Genomic DNA, 13,690 nt, shown 5'->3' with positions numbered 1-13,690 from the left:
CCCACCCTTTCGATTGCTGGATTATTATTATTATTATTATTTTTTAATGACTGTCCATTTTACAATTCATGGATTGAGTGGTTAGCATCGTCTGAGAAAAGTGTTTATTTGGAAACATAAACAATCCTAGGTCGCTCCTTATTAGTAGATGGATCAAGTTTATGATTGGACCCATTTCTCTCATCTTGGAACTGTTACTTTATCTCTCTCTCTTTTTTTTTTCCTTTCTTCAATTTTCTTTTTACACGCACTCATACCCCTAACCTTGCAATCTTGCATGATATTGATCAAAAGGTTCAATAATTGGATTGATGTGATTCTTGCATCTTTAGCTGATGTTGTTTGATGTTTCCGCAGTCTAACATGTCCCAAAGTCATTAATTCCATTAGATTTGGAAAATATTCCATGTTTAGTGGTGTTTGTTAATGCATAAGAAAGAAAGCGCTCTATAATTTTATGTTGAAATTTTTCTGTGATGGAGTCTAGCTTAATGGGGAATGAAGAATGCGCTGTGTGATTATTATTTTTTTATTTCAAAATTATCCTTTGCGGGAGAGATTTTTCCCGTTGCGTTATACACATCCGAACTTTTAACATGAGGCACTTCTGTGAGCCCACCATGATATATGTGTTTCATCTATTCCATTCATCTATTTTAAAAGATCATTTTAGGGCTTGATACCAAAAATGAGGGGAATATAAATCTCAGGTGGACGACACCATAGGAAAACAATAGCGATTGGATATCCACCATTAAAATTCTCCTAAGGCTCAATGTACTGTTTATTTGACATCCAATCTATTGATTAAGTCATATAGACCCAGATAAAAAAAAAAGAAGAAAAAGATCAGCTTGATCCAAAACTTTTATGGCCCCCAAAAAGTTTTTAACAGTCAACGTTCATTCAACATTGTTTTCCTGTAATGTGGTCCACTTGAGATTGGGATATACCTCATTTTTGGTCTCATACCATAAATGATCTAGAAATATAGATGAACGACATGGATAAAACACATACATCATGGTGGGGCCGACATAGCACCGACCACCAGCCATTGGTTGGTGGCAGGGGAGTGGACGCGGATTAGCTACTGACAGGCTATTCTCGCTACCGAAGTGACGTCACCAAGTTTTGTGGGCCCACTATGATGTATGTGCTTTATCTACACTGTCCATCTATTTAGAAATTTAATTTTAGGGTATGAGTTAAATAATGAGGCAGATCCAAATATATAGTTAACTCCACCACAACAAACAGTGGGGAGATTCATGCCTATCGTTGAAACCTTCCTAAGGCTCACCCTGATTTTTATTTGAAATACAACCTGTTAACAAGTTAACACAGACATGAAAGAAGGGAAAAAACAAATATCAGCTTGATCAAAAACTTTTGGGCCTATTTAAGTTTTTAATGGTGGGTGTCACTCTCCCCACTGTTTTCTGTGGTGAGGTCCACTGGAACTTTGGATTTGACTCATTCTTTGGATCTCTACCTAAAATTATATTTCCAAATGGATGGACGGCGTGGATACAAAACATATATTGTGATGGGGCCCACATAACTTGGTGACATCACTTCAGTAGCGAGTCTCTGCTACTCAACCGGACGCGGAAACAGATTTGCTACTCCCCTGGGATGCGGATTGGCTGGTGTACCTCACACCAGCTATATAGCTGCTGTATTGACGTCAGCAAGTTCTGTGGGTCCCATCATGAGGTATATGTTATATCCAAACAGTCCATCCATTTGGCGAGCTTGTATTAAGGCTTGAGACGAAAAATAAGACTTATTAAACTATCAAGTGGACCACAGTGCAAAAGGCAGCGGGGGATTGAATTTTTACCATTGAAACCCTTTAGTGAGCACGGTTGAAGCATTTTTATAGCCATAAAAGTTTTGTATCGAGTTATATTTTAGGTGTTTTCACTTCATCCAATTGGGAATGACCTCATAAACGGTTTGGATAGCATATAAACATCAAGGTGAGCCTTATTTGAAAGTTTTGTTGCTACTGGTACTCACTCAGCCTACATGACACATAGTAACAATCTTCCTGCTGAGAGGAATTGAGGGCCTTATGAATAATGATATTTTAGTTTTCTATTAAGTATTTTAGTTTATTTGAATTAAATATAATGATTTTATTTTCATTTAGTAAAAAATAATTTCTTTATAATGTAAAATATATCCAAATGGGAGATAGGGGCAAATGTGTTAAATTAACATTTTTTAGATATTTCAGATGTTTGTTAACAAAACAGGTTGTTTCAAATTTAGTACTTAATTTTCAGACTTCAGCCATAATTATCAGACAAGTTTTTTGACTTCCGATTTCATATTCAAGCTTCAGATTTCATATTCAGGCTTCAGAGTTCAAATTCAGTCTTTAGACTTCGTATTTAACAAACGGGGCCTTAGTCTGAACTTTTTTCATCACTATACAATAACGGCAGCAATATAAGGAGGTCCTAAACATTGGTTACTCTTTAATGAGCAATATCATCCATCAATTTTTGCAAGCACCTGAATGGACAGTTTAAATCATCTGATCGTTATGAATTTTTCAAGACTGCCATTGAAGAGCAGCCTAGACCTAACAGACGGTCCAGATAGGTGATGTGGATACCAACAACGTCAAATCCAACTACATGCATAGCAAGTACTTGCATTTTTATTTTTATTTTTTGTACATAGAAAGGTGGGAGCACGACACTGGGAAATTTGTAGACATGATAACAGTATGTACAAACATTCAGGTGAACTCTGCAAAAAATAACACGTCTCACCTATCGTATATACCCTGATCCCAACAGCCATAAGAATAAGAAAATAAACACGAAAAAAAAAAAAAAAAAAAAGGTCTCTAAACAGAAAACAGATGCTCCTATAGCAGCAAAACAAGGGAAAATGGCAGCCGGAATCTGACAGCAGACTATGTCAAAATAGACCACCCTCCAGAACAACTAAAAAACTACGATAGTGTAGTCACCAAGGCAACAAAAGCACCCTCTCACAAAACAGCCATTGCAAACATACACTCTCCAACAAAATTCAGGCCTTAAAGCAGCGGCCCCAGCAGCAATACAATTCAACAAAATCTAGTTCCCTTGAGTGCTAGCAGACAGTAAATTAGCAGCACTGGATACCCAGTGTTAACAATACATCCACTACTCTACAACTGCTTCCGATACAATCACAGCAATCTCCTGATTTACGTCAACCTCCTCCGTTTCCTCCAAAAGACTAAATTCAATTTTCAATCATTTGAATATGTAACCTATCTTATCTAACATTCCTACATATAGTAGACGGAACTTGTAATCCAGTGTGTAATCAGAAAAGACTTCTACATAATCTGTCTATTTACACCCGGCACACACCGACCAAAACCACTTCTAAACTTACAAAGCCTATTGTGCAGATAACACAGCAATGCCCACAACAAATGTTGGAGGAAACACCAGCAAAACAGTAGGATCCCCCTCAACACCTACAAAAGCGCAAGACACGCAGGCAATTCTAGGAACCAACACCAGCCACAATTGTCATGCCATAACTGAAAAGGCTTGACCAGAAAAAGGGTGAAAAACCACAAAACCCTAATCACAAGCTCAACGGCCCACATGGCCACCCAACACCTCCCAAGACACAGAAAACAAAGCCATATGGACTGCACGTTGTGATCAAGTTGCTTTGTTCATAATTGCTTTTCCTTAGTCCTTACATAGCTTCTTTTTTCCCCACCATAGCTTTACACTATAAAACTCACCCCCAAGTAACATAAAACTTTGGTCACTTCAATGAGTTAGTGCATGCCACAGGCACATTTAGAGAAAACTTGGCGAGTCTTGCAACAAAACTCAGGCAACGTCTTTGTCTATTTTAAAGATGGTGGATTCAAACATGTACTTTACATTTTTTTTCATCAAACCTTTTTACTCTATAAAAATCGGCCAAGTAACACAAAACTTGGTAGTTCTAGAGAGTTAATGCAAAACACGGACAAGTTTAGGGAAATCCAACGAGTCTTGTAACGACTTGAGTCATATAGAAACTTAGCACATTTTCATGCTGATCCGAGTTGACATACTAGAGTTCTGAGTTGACACGATAAGTTTCTAAATAATGCATTAGGCTTTAGGAAAAATGATTAAAATAAAGTGAAAATATATTTGGTGTGGAGTTTTGTGCAATTACTTTCATGTAGCCAATTCATTTGCAATATTTTCTAGCAAGTTTTTAATTTTTTTTTCCTCTTTCCCTCCACCTTGTAGTTTTGAATTCCGTTTTCATAAAGGTACGATACTATCTTACAGGGAAATGGCGGATGCTGTCGTTAGTGTTCTCTTGGATAAATTGGTGTCAGTACTCATAAGCGAAGGTTGTCAACTACGTGAGCTTAATGACCAGGTTGAGGAAACAAAGAATGAGCTTCAATATATGCAGAGATATCTCAAGGAAGCCGCTCGGATGAAGAGGAAAGATAGGAATGAGATTCTCGAGATAGTAATGAGCGACTTAAGAGAGTTGGTATACGATGTTGAAGATGTAATAGCAGATTGCCATCTTTTATTCCAGGAAAAACACCAAGGCTGTGCACCCAATTTTACGAGTTATTGCTCTCCTATCCTTTTGAAAACCCGTCGTCAGTTGGGAAAGCAGTTGAGTAAAATTAATCAAAAAATAAGAGAGGTGAAGGACAGGATGAAGTCCTACTTGGATACAGCTCCTCGCCAAACTGGAAAATATGAACATGGCGAGAATATGCCACTGATCTACCCAATCCTAATGGATGAAGATGATATGGTAGGATTAGAAGATGATTCGGTGAAGATTAGAAATTGGATCTTTGAAGCTAATGGGCCATTAACAGTAATTGGAATAGTTGGAATGGGGGGAATCGGTAAAACCACGCTTGCTCAGAAGATATGTAATAGCCATAATGTGAAAAACTCTTTTAAGCACTCATTTTTTGTTACTGTTTCTCAAACTTTCTAATTGGATGAATTGGTGAAGAAAATGGTAAAGAAACTAAGGGCAGAAGAGAATTCTTTGAGGGGATATGACATTCGTGAGCTGTTGGAAAGGCTTAAGGGTGAGTTAGATGGGAAGTACTTGGTGGTTTTGGATGCCGTGTGGGGAACAGATGAAGGGAGGTGGTGGGATAGCTTGAAGTCCGCTTTGCCCCGAGTGGAGGGTAGCTGTGTTATTGTTACAACAAGGAATGAGAAGGTTACTAAATCAATGGGGGCTACCGATAGGTGCATACATTGTTCACAAGTTCTTTCAGATGAAGATAGTTGGTCCTTATTCAGCAAAGTTGCTTTTGCAAGAAACGGAGGTAAGTGCACAAATCCGGATTTGGAGGGCTTGGGAAAGGAGATCGTTGAGGGTTGTGGGGGGCTTCCTTTGGCAATCAACATTGTGGGTGGAATGAAGTTGGGGAAAGGTGATTCCATCCATGAATGGAGGCAAATATCAGAGCACCTAAAGGAGGAGTTGGAATTCAGTAAGAAAGATGAGCTGGTCATTATGAGACTAGAGTTAAGCTATGAAGAGCTCCCAACACAGTTAAAACCTTGCTTCTTGTCCCTTGCCATGCTTCCTGAAGATTATGAAATACCAGTTAGGTACATTGTTGAATCGTGGATTGGTGAAGGTTTTATTTGGGGAAGAAATGGGAAAACGGCATTAGAGATCGGAGAAGACTGCCTTACAAAATTATTTAATCGATTTTTGATGCTTGGAGTGGATAAAGATGACTTCGAAAAAAGCTTCCTTGGTTGCAAAATGCACGATATGGTTCGAGATATGTTTATAAAAATTGCAAGAGAAGAGGACTTTTTTGTGAGGTTGGACTGTGGAGATAGGCCTGCATTCATTGTGCAGCCTCGCCGCTGGGGAGGCTTGGGAATTTCGATGAACACAACAGTGGGGAGCATCCAAAACAGTTCTACCAAGCTGCGGACATTGGTTGGGGTGGACATTGAGCACAGAGAGATTGTTGCAAGTGTAGAAGCAAAACTATGCAAACTAAGGTGGTTGAGGGTCTTATGTCTTTCATTCTCAAACACAGAAATCGATGAAGATATTGTGGGCAAGAATTGGTTGAGTAGGATAGGGTCATTACAGCACCTTGTTTTTCTTAGAATCGAGAATTCTGCCTTGAGAACACTCCCAGATTCAATCAGACATCTTTATAATCTTCAGATTCTATGTTTAGTCGAGTGCACCAATTTGGAAAGGCTTCCTCTGTCAATCACGACATTGGAGAAGTTCACAGCTATCGAAATCATTGATTGTCCGCCTTTAGAATGCATGCCGGCAGGGCTTGGAAAGCTTTCAAATCTCGAACGGTTATTTGGGTTTAGTCCTGTGAATTCGGGTCGTACAAATGGATCATGTATTTCGCAATTGAAGAACTTGCCAAGACTCAGAGAACTTTACATGAAGATAAAGTCAGAGGAAGAAATAGAAGAAGTGGAATGGAATTTGTTATCAATGCTCCAGCATCTGCAAATTCTAATTCTAGACTTTGAGGACAGTTCTCTTGAAAGTGACAGATTTGTAAGGAAGATACACCGTCAGCTTTCTGCTCCTCTTAAATGCCTTAGGGAGTTGGATCTTGGGTACTACCCAGGAGAAAGAACACCTGCGTGGCTCGATCCTACTTCCCTTCCCAATCTTCAGTTTCTTTTCATTGGTGGGGGAAGAATTAGGCAGATGGGTCCCAGATTTTGGGACAGCGAGAGTGGGGTATGGAGAGTGGAGGTCTTGGTGCTACAAGACCTAGACGAGATGGAAAAAGAGTGGCCGAGGATGCGAAGGGCAATGCCGTCTTTAAGACTCCTCAAGGTTAGTGATTGTCCGAAGCTTAAGTCATTCCCATGCGATGTTACAATTGATGATTGGAGCATATGGCGGAAAGAGGAAGAAGAAGAAGGTAAGGCTACTGTAATTCAATTGTAACCCTTGCTTCACTTGAGCTTTGGATCTGTCTCATTTTTGAGCTCAAGCCCTAAAACGTTCTTGCCAAAATGGGTGGATGGTTTGGATATAACACATATATCATGTTGGGGCCGACAGAACTTGGTGATGTTAACACACGACTGAGGTGGTGTGTTATTTAATTACCACTGTTTCCTGTGGTATAGGCCACCCGAGATGTGGATCTTCCTCAGTTTTTGGCCCATGCCTTAAAATGATTTGGAAAAATGGATGGACAGTGTGAATTAAATACATACATTATTGTGGGGTCCCACAGAGCAAGTGTGACTATCACTTTTGACAGACTTTACATGCTCCTAATATGCTACTGGTCAAGCTATGTGATACTCTAGCCACGTTGGACACTTGATAAACAGTCATTTAGGAATGGTACACAAGACATTAACTTAAATTAAACTAGCTAAATTGTGGACCAATCTATCTTTAAGTTATAGTCTAAAAATTAGATTGGTCAAGCAATCCTAAACTCCTATTCGGGGACATTTGTTTGTGGAAATAAGAACATTGTATATTTCTTTATTTTTAGTCATTTAATAATTGTCTGCCAACCTGATGGTCAAATAATCGAATAAGCAAAGTGCCTTAATATCATCAATGACACTTTGCCCTGAGAATCCAAGTTTTTCTTAAAGCACCGTCTTTTGAATTCGAATTCATTTCCAGTGCGAATTTTCACTTTTGGCAACTTCGATTTTGGACATAATTCAATTCTTGATTTTAAGCCATTTATAATTCTTTCTGTAAATCTTTCTTTCTTTTCAAATTCTTAGAGATTAGATTCAAATTTTAGGTTTCTAAACATGATCGACACGCTGAAATTCTCAAGAATCCAATTACTAAAAGTGAATTCTCAAGTAATTTTTAAATTCCTAGTTCCCAAACGACCCCAAATTTCTTTGTTGACGTCTCTAATCTCTCTATGTCGAACTTTTATGCTCCCTTCCTCTTTGAAGCTGCAGGTGCCGTCAAAGAAGCAGCAGCAAAAGAAGAAGGTATGGTTCTTCTTTTTCCTCCCCTTTAACCGTCTGTTACATGTTGTTTGCACAACATTTTTGACTGGAATACATTCACCTAATCTTATCTGCATGATGAACATCACAGATTTCGCACATGTTTGGTAAGTCACATTTGTAGGGAATCATCATTCTTGTGTTAAGTTTGTCATAATTTTCCATTAGGTTGTTTATTGTTGGAACCTTTACACTCACAAAATTGATAAATACTCACATTGCTTCTGTTTTTAGTCATTTAATAATACTAATAGCAAGTCAACATGATTGGTGTATTTTTATCGAGAGTGGCAACGGATGGAAAATGATTAGAAATACACAAAGTGGATGATCCTAGCCATCTGTCTGGCAAATTCCAAAAAAAAAAAAAAAAAAAAAAAGGTGGTTAATGGCACACATTTGGTGAGAGGAGGAGAAAAAATTTAGCCTCAGATTGTCTAACAAAATTATTTTGGAACATGATCCATGGACCTACTAGACGGATGGTTTCAATTGACATGTGACCAAAACCCATGCATAGTAAAGAGATGGGGCTTCCACATTCTGGCTCTAACTGCTCTACATTATCAACTTTCTTGTTCTGTTACTATTTCCTTTTGTAGCGGTATGTACACAAGGACCTCCCCACTTTATGGATAGTACAGATGAGTGATCCATCTTATGGTTCCAATGCATATATGACAAGAACAAAAAATAGGTAGGGCAACTCATCAGATAGGCCACACATTAATGAAAAATAAAAATAAAGAAATGGTTTACAAAAGCATAGCAATGGTTCGCATGCCCTACTTGTCAGCTGTTTCTTCTGAGTAATCACTATTTTTTAGAGGTTTTGGGTTTGAAAATTGATCTAGTTTGTTAACTGTATGGAAACCTTCCCGGCATAGATGCATTTGGCATCCACGTCCCCCTACCCGGAGTTTGGAGTAAGAGTGGATGGTCTTAATATCTGTGATTAGACCTATCTTCTATGAGGGATCTTGTCCATCCAATTTTTACATGCTACTGACTAAACGGTTTAGATTATTAGCATAGCATGTGTGGAGAAAAGGAAGAAGATCATAATTTTCTCCTTATTGAAAATCCTTAAATCCACAAGGAGAGGAAATTCTTTAATAATGAGAAATAAATTTGATATGATTTAATTGGAAGTGCTACTTACAGCATGATGGCCTTATAGAAGCAAAAGGGGCTGTAGATTCCTACTCTGACTCAAAGTAGAAGTTCCTGACATAATAAAAAATACAAAAAAGAAAATAGAAAAGAGACATCAAAATCTATTCAAACTCACAAATAAATCTTAAATGACTAAAACAGAGACTTTGGACTTAAACCTGACTCTTGAAAACCTAAAAATAGCAAATCCAAACTTACAAAAAATTAATTAGTTTTGGACTAATACGCAATCTTGACTCAAATAAGTCTTTTCCCGAGAAAAGACTTGTTTGAACTAGTTGATAGCCTTCCAACCACATATTATGTGGGCGGATCCAAGAACTAGTTGCAAAGTTGCAACCGTCAGAAGCTATAGTGCCATTATGCTATTTTTGCCCTTAGATTGAGCTCTCGGGCCTCATTTCTTTCAATTCTGGCCATACATGAGTCATGTCACTTGCTCTACATCAATCATCCAATGAGTCTAGTTTTTCAAGGAAGCCTTGAAGAGTTGACTGCCTTGATGATCAGTCTGGATGGGTGATGGAAATGCCAATGAGTTGATTGCAGCTATTTCACATGTTCCAGCATGGTTATCCCACCATTAAAAAAAGAAAAGAAAAGGACACCTTTAAATATCTGGCCAGTCCAACTATCGAGTGCCTTGCATGAATTTTAAGGTTTTTGGGTTGTCCATTGTTCTTTATGGTGTGGCCCACCTGGTAGTTGGATTGGTCTGGCTTTTAAGGCATTCTATTTCATAGTGGGGGGCCTGACCCTCCTGAACAGTTTTGATGCCATACACATGCCATGGTACACCCCAAACGTGGCTAATTATCTACCTCTAACTGGGTTTGAGATGTTCTCTTTGGGTCCGTTTGATGCTCGTCATAATACAATGTGGATTGTGTTGCCTTGGAATGTCTATTTTTTACAATGATTACAGTTGTGTTGAAAATGGATATTTGGTTTTTGGTACAATATTAATAAATTGGTGTTTGAATTTAATCCAACTGTTTTCTCTGTGTGAAGGACCAGAGATACGAGAGATTTCTTGTACATAGCTCGAGCAAAGGAAATTTATATAATCTAGAGGCAACCCCAAAATTTTTTAGATGATTTATTGCACTTATCATCCAATAACGCATACAGTTCATCATGTTGTTTCTTTTTTTTCTTTTTCTTTTTCTTTTCTTTTTTTTTTAAAAAAAAAAAAAATTTAACTGTTAGCTGGTTAGTCTGTCAGTACACACTCCACCATTAGCCACCACCCCCACTAGGGAATCGATACCACGACCTCAGTGTTGAAACAAGGTATCTTCACTCAGTCTACCACTTGAGCTATGGATCAGGGTGCCTCCATTAATAAATCTGTGAACTCTTGTTCCTCCTGCCAGATGGGCAAAAGCCGTAAAGCTTTCTTTTTATAATATGTATTTGTAGTTAATTAACCTTTGGAATTAATATTTCTAATATCTAGGGAAGAACATACTCCGTAGTCATTTGTTTTAAGTTTCACTGTAAGGTACATTTCATTGATGATTTTCATAGATTTGCATGGTATTTTTTTATAGATTTAAATTGAAAAGTATCTTTGAGTGCATAATCAAAAGTATTCAAACTCATGGTGGCAGTGAATACAGGAAATTCAAAATCTTTCTTGAAACACAAGGCAATACTCACCATTTCTTGTCCTCTCTCTCCACTACGGATCCTAGGCAGAAGCTGTGCAAGGCCTGCTGCAATGTTTTTAGAAATCCACAAGCAGTTTCACCAGCTCATGTTATGACATGAGACTATGAATGAAGCAGATCCAACACTCAATTGGGCCGGCTACAAGAAACAGTAGGAATGGAAATGCCCCCTCCCACCTCTTACGCCATTCAATTCTCTGCGTGTGCATCTCCTAACTTGTTATTTTCAATAAAATCAACTTTCCCTTCTACATTATCACCGTCAGCAAGAACCAACCTTCTCCACTTGCATCTAGGGATGACAATGAGCCAAGCAGCCTACCACCCAGACCCACTTCAGAGTAATAATCTTTCATGCATCTCTCTTTAGTACAGATCCAATAATAGCTTCCTGTAGGCAGAAGCTACATACGGCCCACTGTGATGTTTGTGAGAAATTCACCGGCTCATGTTAGGTCAAGAGCCCAAAATTGAGGCAGATCCAAAACTCAAAGTAGACCACACCATAGAGAACGGTAAGAATGGAAATGCTCACTATTGAAAGCTTCCAGGCCGTTGTGATGTTTATATACATCCAAACTGTTCATAAGGTCAATCCCACTGGGAAGAACTGAAAACACAAACATTAGCCTGATCAAAATCTTCCGGGGCCCAAACGGTGGGCATTTGCATCTCCACTACTTCTTGTAGTGTGCCCCACTTGAGTTTTGGATCTGTCTCATTTTTTGGGGTCATGCACTTACATGAGCTAGTGAAACAGCTGGATGGGATGGATTCCTCGTGAAGTTAGCGGTGAGCCCCAAGTAGCTTCCAACAATTGGCAGGGCAGGATCAGGTGGTGTTGCAAACACCACCCCCAGCAGTGTTGTGATGTGTCGGACGCTGTGGGGCCCACGTTGACATGTGTGTTTTATATCCACTCCATCCATCCCTTTTGCTAGCTCATTTTAGAGCATCAACCCAAAATAAGCAGATTGAAAGTTCAAGTAGACCACCCTACAGCAAACAGTGGATGCGAACCATCCTTGAGACCTTTCCTTCAATTGATCTTCTTCAACTGTTGGATCCAACCCGAGACCTTTCTCAGCTCAATGAAAACCGTCCTTGTATTTCTTCTTAAACATCTCTGGATGGACCCTCAAATCAAAAGCTTAAGATTGTCCCATCAAGGACATTGTGGGGTCATAGCCCATCCACGGTGGGGATCAACCGACCAACGGCCTGGATTACTGAACCACAAACCCACTTGTCCTAATTGAAAAACCCCAAATACTGTCGAAATCAAAGCTAATGCATATGCATTCAAATAATAATAATAGTAAAACAAATGCAAATGCAGAAATAAATACAAAAACCATATAAAATCAAATCAGATTACTGAAACTAGGATCTATCAATGCCATGAAGCAAATAAAATCAAATTGAAAAAAGGGAAGCCACATTGTCAGAAAATGAAATCATCCAACATAATCAATGTCAACAAACAGGATCTACCAATGGAAAATACACAAAAGGATAGAAAATCCTTTTGGCCTTCGAATCCCATGATAGAAAATCCAATACCAGGCCACAACTAACCCAAACATACCAAAATCAAAATCAATTTAAAAGAAGGTCAGACTCTCAGAAGATTTACATTTGGGTGCCTTTGAATTCGTTCTCGATGGCCAAGAATCGTTCGATCCGGCGCCTCCGGAGTTCGATGTACAGCTCAGATTCATTGAAGAAACGACAGAACGATCACAGAGCAGCAATGGAGAATGGTGGTGGAGCCCATACATGTAGTAATAGCACTCTCTCTCTCTCTCTCTCTCGGAAGCTACAGAAAGGAGGAAGACGAGGAGGAAAAAGTATTTGATACTCTGGCAGAGGCTGATGGTTCATACACCTGCACTCGGAAATTGTACCAGTGATGTGAACAAAAATAACATTAGACCGTCAAATAACAGGTTCCCACTTTTCCAATGGTTATGGACAAAAAATACTCTGAAATATTTTTTGTAGATGGAAGATCATTGGACATCTAATGGGCGGATGAAATGGGAAAATAAAAAATAAAAATCAACATTTTTACTCAATCAGCGCGTGTCAATTAATCATCGGAGTACTTTGTTATGATGAACCGCATACTTACGAACCATCATGCTGCAACAAAGTATCAATAACCTCGGGAGATATGCATAATGTATGGTGTCCTCGGCTTTTCATTTCTACATGTGGGCCTATTTTCAGTGATCAACACCAATGAATGATCTGTTGCTTATTACACCGGACGAGCGCACGCCAAAAGTTGCTTGAAACGATAATCCTGACCATTTTAATATCTTTCTCGAAGATGGACGGTCGATAATATGAAATCGAATGAGGCATACCTTGGCAGTTGTCTTTTCAATTTCGGTGATCTTGGGCACAGCCAGAGTGGTCTGTGTCGCTAAAAACTGGGCCCCACTTGCACCCAACGGTATAACTCCACGGGCTTTCCTAAGCCCTCACGAGTGTACAAGACAGATAGTATATACGGGATCACACGCTCTGTGATGGCTGAAAGTGCACAATCTAAGCCATCCATCAGGTAAATCTTATCTTTTACATGGTTTCGGTCAAAAAATAATATGGACGTTTAGCATGTGGGCCACAATGTTTGAAATAGTTCCACAGAAAAAAAAAAAAAAAAGGCCAAGTTTCTTAAGTCACCCATTTGTTTTGTAAGCCCACCTGGACCAACCTGGGTATTCCTGTGACTCAGATCAGGTACCATCCCTAGAGCTGGGCATCAGACTCAGTCGACTTGAATTGGGTCCAACTTGACTCAGCCTGAGT

General features: G+C 39.0%; 1 protein-coding gene across 1 annotated transcript; it reads left to right on the top strand.

Moving 5' to 3' along the window:
* The first annotated feature begins 5,022 nt into the window (after positions 1–5,022).
* LOC131236095 (disease resistance RPP13-like protein 4) lies at positions 5,023–6,460 on the top strand. The gene is made up of 2 exons (XM_058233211.1): positions 5,023–6,359; positions 6,457–6,460. The coding sequence occupies exons 1-2, from the start codon at positions 5,023–5,025 to the stop codon at positions 6,458–6,460; spliced, it is 1,341 nt and encodes a 446-aa protein (XP_058089194.1).
* The last annotated feature ends 7,230 nt before the right edge of the window (positions 6,461–13,690 follow it).

This window comes from Magnolia sinica, unplaced genomic scaffold, assembly GCF_029962835.1.
Source record: "Magnolia sinica isolate HGM2019 unplaced genomic scaffold, MsV1 ctg213, whole genome shotgun sequence".
In the NCBI taxonomy this organism is placed as follows: domain Eukaryota; kingdom Viridiplantae; phylum Streptophyta; class Magnoliopsida; order Magnoliales; family Magnoliaceae; genus Magnolia; species Magnolia sinica.
The sequence above is the reverse complement of the archived record's forward strand: the minus strand, read 5'-3'. Positions and strand labels throughout refer to the sequence as shown.

Excerpts from the sequence above, each read along its gene's own strand:
- LOC131236095 (XM_058233211.1), top strand. The coding sequence starts at position 5,023 with ATGGTAAAGAAACTAAGGGCAGAAGAGAATTCTTTGAGGGGATATGAC.